This window comes from Macaca mulatta, chromosome 3 (assembly GCF_049350105.2).
Source record: "Macaca mulatta isolate MMU2019108-1 chromosome 3, T2T-MMU8v2.0, whole genome shotgun sequence".
Taxonomy (NCBI): Eukaryota; Metazoa; Chordata; class Mammalia; order Primates; family Cercopithecidae; genus Macaca; species Macaca mulatta.
Window position 1 is genome coordinate 37,305,534 of NC_133408.1, and position 14,768 is coordinate 37,320,301.

The 14,768-nt window shown below is 43.1% G+C and overlaps 1 protein-coding gene across 4 annotated transcripts in view; it reads left to right on the plus strand.

The window, feature by feature from the left end:
• Positions 1 to 379: 379 nt before the first annotated feature.
• Positions 380 to 14,768, plus strand: part of SDK1 (sidekick cell adhesion molecule 1) — a 964,538-nt gene continuing 950,149 nt past the window's right edge. For 2 of the 4 annotated variants that reach the window (XM_028845525.2, XM_077996061.1), the window contains exon 1: positions 678 to 1,057. In XM_028845525.2, the coding sequence (XP_028701358.2) occupies positions 760 to 1,057 (298 nt within the window). In that variant the 5' untranslated portion in view covers positions 678 to 759. Of the gene's footprint in view, positions 1,058 to 14,768 lie in introns of all 4 variants that reach the window. The other 2 variants (XM_077996063.1, XM_077996062.1) reach the window with 2 other exon arrangements.

The following is a 14,768-nucleotide window of genomic DNA, read 5'->3' on the forward strand; positions in this document are numbered from 1 at the left end:
CCCTCCCCACCCGGGCGCCCGCACCGCCGCGGGGCCGGGCGAGGAGGCACCACCCGCGCCCGCCCGCGCACGCCCAGCCAGCGAGCCCGCCCGGGGAGCGCGTGCCGAGACGGCGCCGCCTGCAGTCCCCGCTACGGGTCCCTAGGGGGCGCAGCCGGCGCGGGAAGCCGCCCGAGCCGGGCGCCGGAGCAGGCAAGAAATTGCAGGCGGGCGGGCGCCGCGACTTTGAAAACAAGCGAAGGCCTGGGGGGCGGGCCCCGGGAGCGGGCGCCGCCTCCCTCGGCCAATCAACGGCGGGCGGCAGGCGGCGGGCGGCGGGCGCTGGCGGCGCGTGCGGCCGGGCTGTGAATGGGGAGCGGCGGCCGCGGCGGCTGAGGGCAAGCGCGACGCGCGGGCGGGCGCACTTTCTCCTCAGCGCCGGGTGGGGGCGGCGGTGGCGGCGGCTCCTCAGCGCCCGGCGGACCCCTCGGAGCGACCGCGGCGGGGCCCGGCATCCCGGCCGCGGTGGGCTCGGGACTGCGTGAGCGCCAGACGCGAATTTCCCCCGCTGACAACTTCTTCTCTCCCGGCTCGCCGCCGGCCCGCGCCGCGCCCCTCACGCGGGGACCCGGGACGCCGCCCCTCAGCGCCGGGCGGCCGCTCACCTCGGGCCGGGGTGCGCCGCGCCGCCCGCGGAGTGGCCGCGCCCGCTCGGAGCCGTCCAGCCCGTCCTGCCCGCCCGTCCGTCCGGCGCGGCGCTCGGGGTGGCGGCTGCTCGGCATGGCCCAGGGCGCCCGGCCCTTGGCGGCCGGTGGCGGCGGCGGCGGCGCGGAGCCCCCTGAGCGCGCGGGCCCCGGGCGGCCGCGGGGATCCCCGCCCGCCGGCGCCCGCCCCTCGCCGGCGCCGCGCCCCGGCCCCGAGCCCTCGGGACCCCGCGCGGCGCCCGAGACCCCCAGTGGGGACACGGCGGGCACGGGGCGGCGCGGCGGGCGGCGGGCGGCAAAGTTGGGGCCGGGCCGCCGCGGCTGGTGGGCGCTGCTGGCGCTGCAGCTGCACTTGCTCCGGGCGCTGGCGCAAGGTAGGTGCGCGCGGGGTCGCGGGCCGGGGGCGCCGCCTCGGGGCGCAGAGGCGCGAACTTGAGTAGCGAGAGTGTCCGGGGTCCCCATACCGCCCGGCCCGGGTCGGATGCGCCTCGCTGGGGCTGCAGGGAGCCCAGGGGCTTCTCTACGCCGGACTCGGAGGAGAGGGAATCTGAGCCCCTTAGAGCCTGCACCCCGTCTGCTGCTTTGCATTTTATTTCATTTTTTTACATCATGGTAGCACGAACAAAAATTTTTAAGTTGAGACCCATTCCTCAGCTCCCTAAAAGGATGCCCGAGTCCGCTTCCTATTGCTCGGATGAAAAAGGGGCCGGTCTGTACCTGAGTGTTTGCACCGCAGGGTCTGGTTCCCGGTGAGTGACATCCACAAGACTGCAAATATCAAGTGCCAGTCGCCGCGAAAAGCGTTTTCCAGCCCCTCCCCAGGGCCCCGTCCTCTCCCCAGTCCCTGCCGGCTCCTGACTCCCCCACGTCCCGATGCCCGACCCCAAATGGGTGCTGCGCGGCCGGTGGAGCAAAACTTTCAGTGCCCACAGCTTTTGCACTTGGCTTTGTTTTTCTCCCTCTGTTGGCTTCTGTTTAGAATACAGTGGTGAGCTCTGAAATAGAGAAAGAGGATCTGCTGAATCGAAATGACCTTTTGAAAAGAGAGATGGGATCTCTTGTGAAACGAGCTTTCCCTCCCAAATCTGGGCTTCCCTCCACAGGCCCCCCCACCCCCAAACCGGTAACATACCCCTGCCAGCTAGCATCCTTTTCTTTTGAAGTATGCTGGTCTTAAAACCAAATCACCCCCCTCAACCCAGAAATAACTATTTTAATACGTCCTTTGGTAAAGTCTTTAAAACACATTAGTGAACCGGTTTTGCTAATGGTAGTTTTAGGAAAATTAACTTTGTTCGTTAGCTGTATCTTGGAATACAACTATCATGGTAAGGAACTTGGTATTCTGAGATTGAGGAAGATGAGAGCATTAAACTTAAATTAGCTGTATTCTGTGTCCTGTGAAGATGATTTATGTGTAGTAACATGACTTAAGTGTAATAACATTTTAAAGGTCTGAGCTCAAAACTATCCAATAGTTTAACAACTAACTCATACTTTTTTTTTTTTGTTAATGCTTATGTAACGTTATCTAAATTGTGCCCCTCCACCCCCCTCCAGCTTTCATAAATGCTCCCTCTTATGTTTTACTACATGAAAACAAATTGCCGTATTTCTGGTTAATTTAACTCCTCCATTACTTGGAACATTTTCATTTCACTTATTTGTGCTTTTTGCTTAATGACTTACTCTGGAAGAAAAGCATTTATTAAGTCATTTTGTACAGTGGGATCTGTAGATTGTCAGAGAAACCAGGTTCACGTGCAGAAATCTAAATCACTTAGCACGACCTTTAAAATAAAAATGGTGTTTATTAAGTTTTCTTTTTTTAAACAGTGACTTGCATTTTGCAGTAAGACCCATACGTTCATACATTTGAAGATTCATGCCCAGACTGAAATGGTGGGGGAAAAATCTGCCAGTGGCTTTGTTTTGAAGTACATTACATTGATTTCAAGTTTTCATCAGTTGCAGTTTGAAGGCTATATAAAGCATTGCAGTTTTACAACTGAAATGTTAATGAAAATACGTTTAAAAAATATATTAAGGCAACAACCAAACTTTGTTAGGGAGGAATATTTTATTCCTTTTTGGCAGTAAAAACATCGGTACCTGTTTTACATTTATATGGTTTATGAAAGTGTACAGATCTTTTAGTGTAAAATTTCAAATAGGTTGTTGCAAATTTTGAATTCATTGATGGGTTTCTGTTCTCTGTACTCTGTGAAATGTGTAATATATCCATCAATTTTTATATCATATTGAAAATTCATATTACAGAGGAGATGTCACCATTTGACAAAAGCTCATGTATCTTGAAAATGAAAATTCTGGTGCTATTATAAGAGATATCTGATGGGATGATGAGTTGGTCATACGCACAGGAATGCATTCTCTTGAATCTTATCGGATAAAATGTAACATTCTAAATGGAATAGTTACCACTACGTTGGAACGCCTCTTAAGTACCATATGATTACATTGTAGCTAGGTGAAGCCATGCCTAATTTCTCTGCACCTCATTGTAGGTAGGCTAGGTCATGTATCTTGAGAAAAAACATGTGCAACATTGATCAGTAAAAGTTACATTTGTATAACCTAACTTACAAGACCCTCTATGTAACTGATCATGATGTGAACCGCCAGGTTCAAGTCTTCCAAATGTAACTTTAATATGCCTTGGAGTTTCTTCTTTCTATGTGGTGATGAGAATTTCTGAGTTGTATGCTCTGCTTATTGGTGTGTGTTTAATTGCTTGTGACTTCCCCGGATTCCTAAAAAGCGACATCTTTAATTCTGGAAGGCAGGTGGCAACACATGCTTTTCTTTATGCCATCTACCAAGGAGCCAGCTGTAAGTGGTTTGGAAGGATGACTTCTGAGGCTAAAGACGTATAAGCAATCATATGTGCGAAGTCCGTGGTGCGTTTAGCTTTACTGCTGAACCCTTTACAGGCTTACTAATTCTGGCAGTGTTCAGTAGAACTCCTAGATTCAGCTTGCATTCCTCAGGCCTAGAGAGGATAGGACTGTTCTTGTCAACTTCTGCCATGGGGCTGTTCATAGTCCTCAGTTTCTCATTTGAAATTATCTCCACTTAGACCTGTGGTTCTCAAGCTTTGGTATGTGTTAGAATCACCTGGGGAATTTGATGAACCTGTAGAGAACCTACTCTTCCATGAGCCACATTTGCTTTCCATGTGATTCTAATATACACTGGAGTTCGAGAACTACTCACTTACTGCCTCGTGTTTTCCCCCATTCCAGACACCTGCCGACTTCCTGGAAACCCTCTAGCCCAGTGTTTCTCCAACTTGGTTGCACATTGGAATCACCTGGAGCTTTAAACCATACTGATGCCTGGATGGCACTCCTAGAATTGGTTGTAATGAACTTGAGGTTTGATCTGCGCATCAGGATGCTGAGAAACAACCTCCTCCCTCTAGGTGATTCTCATGTTTAGCCAAATTTGAGAACCACTGCTCTGATGCTTTTACGTGAGACCACATTACTTGATTTCTCTTTCATGCCTTCCTGGGCTTATTGTCCTCCCCCAAAAATTCCAGTGACTTTTATGGACCTTGGGCCTGTGTTCACTTGTTCCAGGTTCATGATCTCAAACTCAACAGAGTGCACCAACTTTTCACTTACGTATTGTTTATTCCTGCTGAAACTGTTGAGCCCCTGCTTTGTGCTGCCTGAGGTGTACATTGGAATCACTGGTGAAAATTTAAAATATAGTCATCTGGGCTCCACCTCAGACCTGCTGGTTCTCAGAAGCATGCATTTAAAAACTCCACAAGTGATTCTTGTATGTTTGTGTTACTTTTTTTTTTTTTAATCCTTATGTTGGTTAGTCCCATAATCTCACTCAATTTCTCTGCCACCCTTAGCCTGATTTTCTGTGGTCTGGGTCACTTTTCTCAGGCCAATTCCCAGCCTTGGACAAGTCTACTGCCTAGGCTTTTCTGACACTTGTTTGCTGGAGTGTTGAGTTCACTACAAATCTCACTTCCTTTTGGGCCCATGCTGCTTTCCATTAATCCAGAAGTACTTTGCTTCCCCTCCTCCTAACCCTCCCTTTACAACTTTGTAATTTGAGTTTCAGCTGGAACTTGAGTTCTAGACTCCCTTACTTGAGTATCGTTTTAATAAAGAGTGTTAGCTTGGTGAGTGCTCAGATACTTAAATTTTATTAGGCCACTGGGTATTTAACAGACAACTGGTCTCTCGGTTGGTTACTGTCTTCTAAATCCAACAATAAGCAGTTCCTACCCTCTATGCAGTCTGCGTAGCCACCTGTAGCTGTCCTGTATTGAACCTTTGCGTGCCAAGCACTAAGTGCTCATTGATTCTTCACAGCAGCTCCTGAGAGGTAGATAGCATTTTTGTTCTCATCTTACCTATGAGAAAACTGAGGCACTCAGATGTTAACTAACTTGCCTGAGGTCCCAGGACTAGGAGTGGTGGTGCCAGAATGAAAAGTCTGATCCGGAGTCTGAACATAACTTGAGTTCATAACCCGTGGGCTGGAGTGTTTCCCACATAGCCTCTGCCTTTATAAGGAGAGGGAAAAACGGGCAGCAATCAGATCTGTACCAAAGGGAAAGACGGTGGTTGACATTTTCTAAATACAGTATTAAGTAATCTGACCTCAAGTTTTAGATTCACCTAATTTACAATTATGATTGCAAAATAAGTTACTTAATTTGGACAATAGAGATGAGGAATGTATGTAACCCCTTCCGAATGTATGTAACCCCTTCTACCTATCCGTCTCCTCTAAGAAAGTGACCGTCACATTTTGATGTATTCCCCTACCCCCCATTTTTCTTTCACAACATAACATGAATTCCAGCTTCATGGGTTATGGTGGTCTGTTGGCAGAGATTAGACCACCCCAGAATGGACTACTGGGAATGTACCAACCATTTCTTTGAGGAACATTTGGAAAATTCTTTTATCTGCACTCAAGTGTATGAGTTTGAGTCCTTTAAATAAGGAGGTGGAGTTTGAAAGGTACTGATCTTTTCTTAGTTTGCCTTAGCACACATTTTATGTAAATAGTTAAATTTAGGCTCTATACTGGGGTTTATACCTAACCCGAAGTTTCCTGGGCCCTCAAATATTGAGGTAAAACAACGTGGAAGGCTGCAAGTTAAGTGGGTAATTAAGTGATATCAAGGAAGACTGTGTAGTTTAATTCTCCATACCAGTTGCCTTTATGTTATTTCCATCCTCAGAGCCCCTGTGTTGCTTGTATTGGGATACATAGGATTTGGTGTCTATGCTGGCAGAGGTGTCTGGCATGTAGTATCCTTCTGCCTGCCGGCCTTATGGTGCCCCAGAGATCAGAATGTCAGCTGACTGAAACTAGAGAATGGAATGGACACAAAATGAGGATTCTGATTAGGTCATGGCTTAAATTTCTCTAAGAAGTAAAGAAAGCGGTAGTTATGCGAGTAGACCTTCAGGTCCAAATGCATGAAAGTTGAATTAAGCTCAAAGTGGGCAATGAAAATCACATTGAAAGGCGTTTAAAGAAAAGGGTTATTTACAAAAGAAAGCTGTTGATGTTTTGGTATTTGATTGAATACTCCTGGTAACCAATTTGATTAAATACTCCCGGTAACCATTTAATCTAAAGTAACCGAGCATTTTAGTTTGCATAGTTTCTAAAATGTTATTTTGACTTCATTTCTGTAAGGCATTATCTTACATTTCCCCCTAAGTATGTACACTTCTGTTTTAAAAAAAGGGCATAAACGTTCATATCCATAATCCTGAGGGAGGACATATTTTGTCAGTTGGGACAGCAAATATGGCACCTCCTGCCATCCTATGGTAGCACATAGAAATAAGTTACAAGTTTTTCAGTGAATCCCTGAAATGCAAAAGTCTGTCACAGTTGGATACCTACCTGCCAGTTATTGATCCTATACCTGAGATCTGTTCTGGAGAGGTTATTACTCCTAGAGTTTCATTCTATAAACAGTGTTGCCACTAAATCCAAATACAAACATGATTATTATGGGAGCATTGCTTTAGGAAACCCTTGTTGATGTATGTACAATTCTAGTATTTAGGTGGTTGGCCTCCTGACAGAAAGCTCAAAAGCCAGAAACTCATTCCACCAGCCTGGTCCCAATCTCCTGTGGGTACTGTGGGAATGAAAGCATTTTTTATAAAGCTTTCCTAGAAACATGGATATGGTAAATGGAAAAGACATTGGGCTAAGTGTCAGTAGGCCTGGTTTATACTTCATTCTGTAACTACCTTGCAATATGAGCAACTCTATTAGTCTCTCTGAGTCTCTTTTCTCACCTATAAAAGGAGGGGTTAGACTAGATGTTCAAAATTGTTCTGCTCTGTTTCTCTGATCTTCTGTATGTTGTCACCCCTTCTGCCCTTTACTAGACTCTGCATGCGTCTCCTCTCTGGGGATTCTGTAACTCCATGTGTCTTAGCTTGGAACCTAATTTTTTTCATTTTACTTTTCTCAGAGTATTTACAATGTTGAAGACAACGAAGATGCAATGTAATATTTCTTCTTAGGTGCTGCCGTCTAACACATGATATATTTACTGTAGCCTAAAAATGGTTCATTGTCAAAATTTCAGGTTCTGTAAAACAAATTAGTGCCATAATTTATCAGTATAAGCCTGAAATTTGGAGAAATAAATTTTCTTAAAATGTGAGATGCTTATTTATCTACATGGCTAGAAGAAGGGCCAAGACTAATAGAAATCTGGAGGTAATTAATGCAGTGGGAAATTTAAAAAGATAAGAGAAAATAGTGATGGATGAGAATGTTTATGTTTACTGTACAATGACCATCAGTAATTAAAGAGATTAGTAGATGTTGTCTGTTTCTGTACTTAACCTAATGTTATGTTGGTTTAATTGTCTTCATTAGGGGCTTTTAGTAAAACAAAGGGTCTTTAAAATTAACACAATAATTTTTCACTTTAACAGGCTTAACTGGCAGTCTATTGATATACAGGCAATGTCTAGTGAAGATAACAGCTATCAATTAAATAGTCCAATTTCTTGAAAACAGATATGTCAGTCAAGTAAATCTATTTTTGATTTTTGGAGATTAGCTTGATGAACATGGGCTAAGACTATAGTTTCTGCAGTGTTTTTGGCTTTGGTTTATTTTCAAATATATATATTTTTTTTTAACGGATAAGGCTAGCTTTAGAGTCGTGGGTTCATAGAATGGGCTAGACCCTGGGGCCCATATTGTTACGTAGAATTAGCCTTTGTGCAATGTTTGGTTGCCTTTTCTCCATTCTAGAACTCTCCACTGTATTCTAGACCTAATTCTTTACCTTGAGAGGGTTGGAGGCTCTCAAGTATGTAAGCTTAATTTTACGATGATGAATGGTTTTTCCAATAAGAAAAAAAATGTAGGGAAATAACCACGTAATGACTATGGTGATTTGGGGAAGAATATGGATACTTGGGGAGCTCTGGTAGTTGCTTTTATTAAGAATAGTTGGTAGCAGGAATTTTAGCAACCCAAGCAGGCTAGTTAGAATATATTTCAGATTCGGAGTAAGGGATTTTGTATCACAAGTGTACAACCTATCATACTTAACTAAGGGCACTCATCTCCACAGGGGGTAGCGTTTGTGGGTCTCTCTCTGTGGTGTGATCCTTAATTTATTTTGTGTGTTTGTGAGCCTGTTTTCAAAGTGAAGGTCAATTTTACCTTCTCTCTAGGCGTTAGGTGCAATGCAAAAAGAAGGAAAGAGATTTTGATATGGTATGACCAACCCCTTTTGTACAATGGATGTCAGTGTTGATTTTTGTACACGAACCACCAGATGACAACAGAAAAAGTGTTTATATAGGATATAATCCATGGTTTCCCCAGCCAAGTTTTTTTTTTTTTTTTTTTTTCCCATGATACACCACTTTTTAGTATACTTAGGTAATATGTACAATTTCTGGCTAAGAGCAAGGCGAATTTGTAGTACCCAGCTATGTGAAATCAAAACCAAGTAATAGAATAGTGGCAGAGTGTCACTAGAAAAAGATTTTTTTTTTTTAAACATGAGTGGATGTATAAACTGTTCCCAAAGGGAGGAAGTTTCCAGAGATGCAACGTTGATTTATATTATTGTATAGTCGTGCTTTTACTTCTGATTTTTTTATTCAGCATTTATTCAACTCTTACAGTAAGCTGTAATGATTTGCAGAACATAAAAGAAAACATGGCTGTTAGCCTAAAACATTTTATGTAACACCTTTAAAACGAAGAGATACATGAGTTTACAAACATTAAGCATATTTATGTATTTGCCGGCCAAAGGTATTTTTACTTTATGTAGAATTTGTTTTATTTTTGCCTTGTAGGCATATTCCCTTTTTCTAAGCCTGTTGTTTTGGCTCTTCTAAAATGGTTATCTTAGCTAAAACTCCTGGTTGCAAGCTAGAAACTCAGTCTGAACTACTTAAGTAAAAAAGGATTTTATTGGAGGAGTCCTGGGGTATCACAGTATAACTAGGAGAATTTCTTTACATTTGGAAAGTTTAGTATTCACTTCTACCTAGGGAATAACTAGAGCCACATGCTCAAAAGCTCCTGGGTGCTGTCCTCTTGGCCGTTATCTCTCAGTTTGCTTCTGTGTCTGTGCTGGCATTCTTCTGGATTCACTGGAAATTGCTTTCTCTTTGTGGCTGAAACCCAGCTGTCATCACTCTTTGCATTCCTATTGCTTCAGACCCTCAAATAAAGATTGACTTAAAGCTTTGGTACTGAGTCCAAAATCTGTGAAATGATCAGATTTGTATTTTAAACTCATCTTGAGTGGGGGTGGGGGGAAGCATTATTGTTGTTGCAAAATTGAGAATGGGTTGGAAGAAACCAGAATGAATGGCTGACTGTAGATGGGTTGGGCTGTAACAACAATTGAGGTGAGAGAAAGTAGCAGCTTGGGCTAGGTGGTGGTGCTGGAGATGGAGAGAGGTAGATGCACTAGAGAGAGATTTAAGAGGCAAAAAGTACGTGGGATTTGGTCATAGGTTGGATATGGAAGATGAATGAGAAAATATGAAAGGTGATGTCCAGGTTTCTGGCTTGCATGACTAGTTGGCTAGTATAACCGTTCACTGAGTTTGGACCACCTCTGTTTGGGCAACATGGTCATTATTTTGGTTTTGAATTTATTAATGTAAGGTACCTTTGAGGCATCCAGACAGAGCTGTTAAGTTGTTTGGATACATGAGTTTTGCAACCAGAGGAGGGTCTGGGTTTTTGGTATAAATATTTGTGGAGACCATATAGCATTCTGTTTAAGAGGATGGGCTTGGCATAAAATAAAATGAACTTAACCACTTGCTAGCTTTGCATCCTTGGGTTGGCTACTTAATCTTCTTTAATCTCTACTTTTCTTATCCCTGAAGAATTGTGTAATGATTCTACCTGCTTCCTGTAGTTGTTGCTAGGGCTGATTGATATGATTGTAGGTAAGGTGTATCCAATAAGTGTTAGTTGTTGTTCTTTATTCTTTTGTGTAGAGGAATCCTGCCTTATTCATCTTTTCTCTTCCTGTAGTATTAGGGAGTGATGAGTTACAGTAGTAGAGTGGGGAGTATGGACAGTTGACATGACTGGAGAGGTATTATAGTAATATTAACCTGGCTGGGATATAACCTGGGTAAATAGCAGGGCAATGGGGCTGGGGAGAGAGTAGAGTGATAGAGATGAGTTAGGGAATGGTTGTGATAATATAGAAATAATATTTGAACTGCAGTAGTATTGGAATGGAAAAATTGGAATGGTCAGTCTTGCTCAGAGAGGTAAATAAATGAGTTTTTTGGATTTGTTGATTATGTGGGTAATGGTGATCTTTTTGAGCTTAATCTCACTGGAGTTCTAGGAGTATAAAGTACATTGAAGTTCATTATGGAATGGATGGGTAGGGAGAAAATGGAGTCAACCAGTATGTTGTTCTATTGAAATTCTCAAGGAAAGAGAACTATGGAGGCATTTGAAATGCATAGTGACAAAAATGATCTTAAAATGCCTTGGGAATATTTTTTCCAAATTTGAAATCTATTATTGAGGCTGGGAAGAAAGTTGTCATTTGGCAGAATGGTAAGTAATTATCATAGTTCTCTGAAGTGATCATTTCTGTTTCATATGTTGTAACTACTGGAGACTTCTAACAACATTGTCCCCAAAGCTGAATGTGGAGGACTCCCTTCACCACTCTGCTATAAATACACAAAAACTGTGGACAAAATATAAGAAGAGCAAACAAGTGTTTCTGAAGTTTGAAAGACCAGGAAATCCATAGGTGGCAGCTACGAATAGAAAATTCAGAGCTCAGGCGTTAAGCAGGAGCTCAAGGCCTGTGGTGGTTTCTGATCTAAATACAGGCCGCAGTGGCTTAGTCTTGAGGGTCTCCTGAAGGAGCAGGAGACATGGCCTTGGGTCTGCTTAAACTTGGAAGGTGGAGTGAAGGTTGTCTAGCATCAAACCTTGAAGGGCTTTTCCATCTGTGAAAAGAGACTTAGAAAAACTTTGCCTACTGGTTTGGGAAAGTATAGGAAACTTGCTGTACTCCTGGGGTTGTGATAATTAGGAATAAAAAAGGGACATCTCAGCTCCAAGACTGCACCTAATAATTGGGGTGGATTCAAATTTAATGTTTCTTACAGTGCAACTAACCTTCAAGCTGAGACAAGTTAGCACAAAATCTGGTCTAGAACTATGGAAATGAATAGAGCCCTCAAAAGTAAGTGTGAAACTGACATGCAGAGCAAACTAAAAATCTGAGACTCTTGCAGAAGAAACAAGTCATGCTAAAGATGAGCTTGCAATACAAAAATTGCCCAGCCACACAAGGAAATGAATCACCATGAAGGAGAGTCAGCAGATGAATAGTATTCCAGGAGGTTGAGATGATAGGACATATGAAAGAGATTACTTGCTTAAAATTATGAGAGGTGAAAGGGGTAAGATCATAATGAAAGAACATCACAGATTAGAAAAATAACATGGAGTTGGAAAAGAACCCAATAGGACTTCTAGAAATGAAAATAATGGTCATTAAGTTTAAAAAAAAGTAACCTCAATGGACAGGTTAAAGAGCCAGGTAGATATAATTGAAGATAAAAACTGTATTGAAAAATCAATAGAATTTTAAAGGAGATCTGAGGAAATTGCTTGGAATACAGTAATAAGGGATAAATAAATGGAAAATGAGTGGTTACGATTCATGAACTTCAGGATGAGAAAGTCCCATATGACCTTCTGTGAACTTCTAGAAAGAGGAAATAGAAGAGAGACGCTATTAGAAGATAGAATGGCTGAGAATTTTTCATAATCAGTACAAGTTCTGCCTGAGTTCTTAGTTTCAAGAACCATAGTGAATCCCACACAGGATAAATAAAAATAAATTCATACCTAGACATATTTTAGATGAAGCCTCAGAAAAGAAGAGGAAAGCAACCTGAGGAAAGCTGATGTCTAGACTGGCAGGCATTTTGTTCATAGCAGAAGATGATTGAATAATATCATCAAAGGCTGGAGGTGGAAATCCACCACCAACCTAGAACTCCATGTCCATAAAAAGTATTATGATAGTCAAGAGTAAGTGAAATGGGCCGGGCGTGGTGGCTCATGCCTGTAATCTCAGCACTTTGGGAGGCCAAGGTGGGCAGATCATGAGGTCAAGAGATCGAGACCATCCTGGTCAATGTGGTGAAACCCCATCTCTACTAAAAATACAAACATTAGCTGAGCATGGTGGCGTGCACCTGTAGTCCCAGCTACTTGGGAGGCTGAAGCAGGACAATCCTTTGAACCCCGTAGGTGGAGATTGCAGTGAGCTGAGGTTGCGCCATTGCGCTCCAGCCTGGCTACAGAGCAAGACTCCGTCTCAAAAGTAAGTGAAATAAAGATTGTAGATAAAATACAAAGTTGATGATTAGTAGTTGGAACTACTAAAAGATGCACTTCAAAAAGAAATTGAAACCAGGAGTGAGGTACAGATGGTTAAGTGCTAAATGATAGGAAGCGGTGTTGCAGTGTGCCCCTTAAATTTATATGTAATTGCTTTGCAGTTTGAGAAGTGTCAGCAGTCTCCATTACAGGTACTCATACTGCAGTGTGTGAGCGGATTAGCGAGAGTGTAAGTGGGGAGGGGTTTGGGAGATGTTGGTCAAAGGATGCAAAATTTCATTTAGGAGGAATAAATTCAAGAGATCTGTTGTACAACATGGTGACTATAATGAATGATAACGTGTTTTATTCTTGAGTTGCTAAAAGTAAATTTTAAGTATTCCTACCACAAAAAGTATGTGAAGTAATACATATAATTAGCTCTATTTAGCTGTTTCACAATATATATGTGTTGAAACATGTGCACAATAAATATATGCAAGTTTTTGTCAAAATAAAATTTAAAAATGTATGCGAGCAGGAGTTAATTCATCCAGTGCTTCAGTGAATAAAGTGCTGTGTTAGCAGTATAGTGATCAATAACAGTTCCTTCCTTCAGAGAGCTTATAGTTTATTAGGTCATAGACACATCAAAAAATACAGCGCAGATGTGCGGATGATAAGCCATACAGGGGATTCAGCATCTGGTAGATCAGTTTAAGTAGGACCCTAGCAGGGATACATATAGGCAAGCCGTGTTGGAATCTGGGGACTCAGATTGGCATGTGGAAACATGAAGTGAAGGATTCAGGTGGAAAGCCACTGATCAACAGGAATGAGGAACCCAACACCTAGATCAGAACAGGATTCTTGCCAAAGGACCAAACATCAAGACCTTCATATTGAGCCAAGACATGCCACGTGACCTTTACATTCTGAATTAGGGTCTTATTGTCATAGCTGTAGGAAATGCGGACTTGGATCTTGGCCAGCAAAGAGCTAACTCAAATGTGCAGTATAAAGCACTGTTGAGAGCTGAGATAAAGCATACACAGCCGGGCACGGTGGCTCAAGCCTGTAATCCCAGCACTTTGGGAGGCCGAGGCGGGCGGATCACGAGGTCAGGAGATCGAGGCCATCCTGGCTAACACGGTGAAACCCCGTCTCTACTAAAAAATACAAAAAACTAGCCGGGCGAGGTGGCGGCGCCTGTAGTCCCAGCTACTCGGGAGGCTGAGGCAGGAGAATGGCGTAAACCCGGGAGGCGGAGCTTGCAGTGAGCTGAGATCCGGCCACCGCACTCCAGCCTGGGCGACAGAGCCAGACTCCATCTCAAAAAAATTAAAAAATTTAAAAAAAAAGCATACACAAAGAGGCAAGTGGTTGAGATAGAGCAGCTCAGTGGATGAGAGTTAATGACAGATGAGATTGTAGCTATTTGCATTTTTGTGGCAACTTGATATGATTGGTTGGTACTCATCAATTCCTGAATTTTGAAAATTACTTAAATCTGTATCATGGAGTGTTATAGTTGGAAAGACAGAGGCCATCAGCATCTCTAACTTTGCTGTTTTCTGTGGAATCAAAAGCGTGAAATATAAGTTGTGTCATGCTTTTATATAGATGAATACTTCATGCAATTAAAATATTATAATCTAGCATTTTATTAGCTGTAGAGATGCCTTAAGAGGTTTTATTTTAAACCCGCAATTGCTTTACTTCAGAAGTTGCTCTTTCTTGGGTGAAAAACGTGCATTTCATCATAGATCCTATTGGCAACAAAAACTTTTTTTTAAAAGCTAAACCTTATTTGACCTGTGAATTGTCCCACATCAGCCAGTGAGTCCTAACCCACTCTGACTTTTTCCTTACTTTAGGGAGCAAGCTGGGTTGGCTGGAGTCCTGCATCCCTATCTGTATTAGTCAACAGCAGGTGACCTTGACAAATGGTGAGGACCCGAATGCTTCTGGTGGCTTTCACAGTGGTTGTTGTGGTACATGAGAAGACTACCATGTTGGTATTACAAAGGATGTTGTGGAAGTAGCTCTAATTGACATGGAAGGATTTCAGAATAGATTAGGTGAAACATGAGGTTACAGAGCTCTTTGTAGAGTGTACTAGCTTGTTTTTATGGAGTGCTTTTCTTGGCATCAGTCATTGTGCTACGGCCTTCAAGTTTGCAGTAC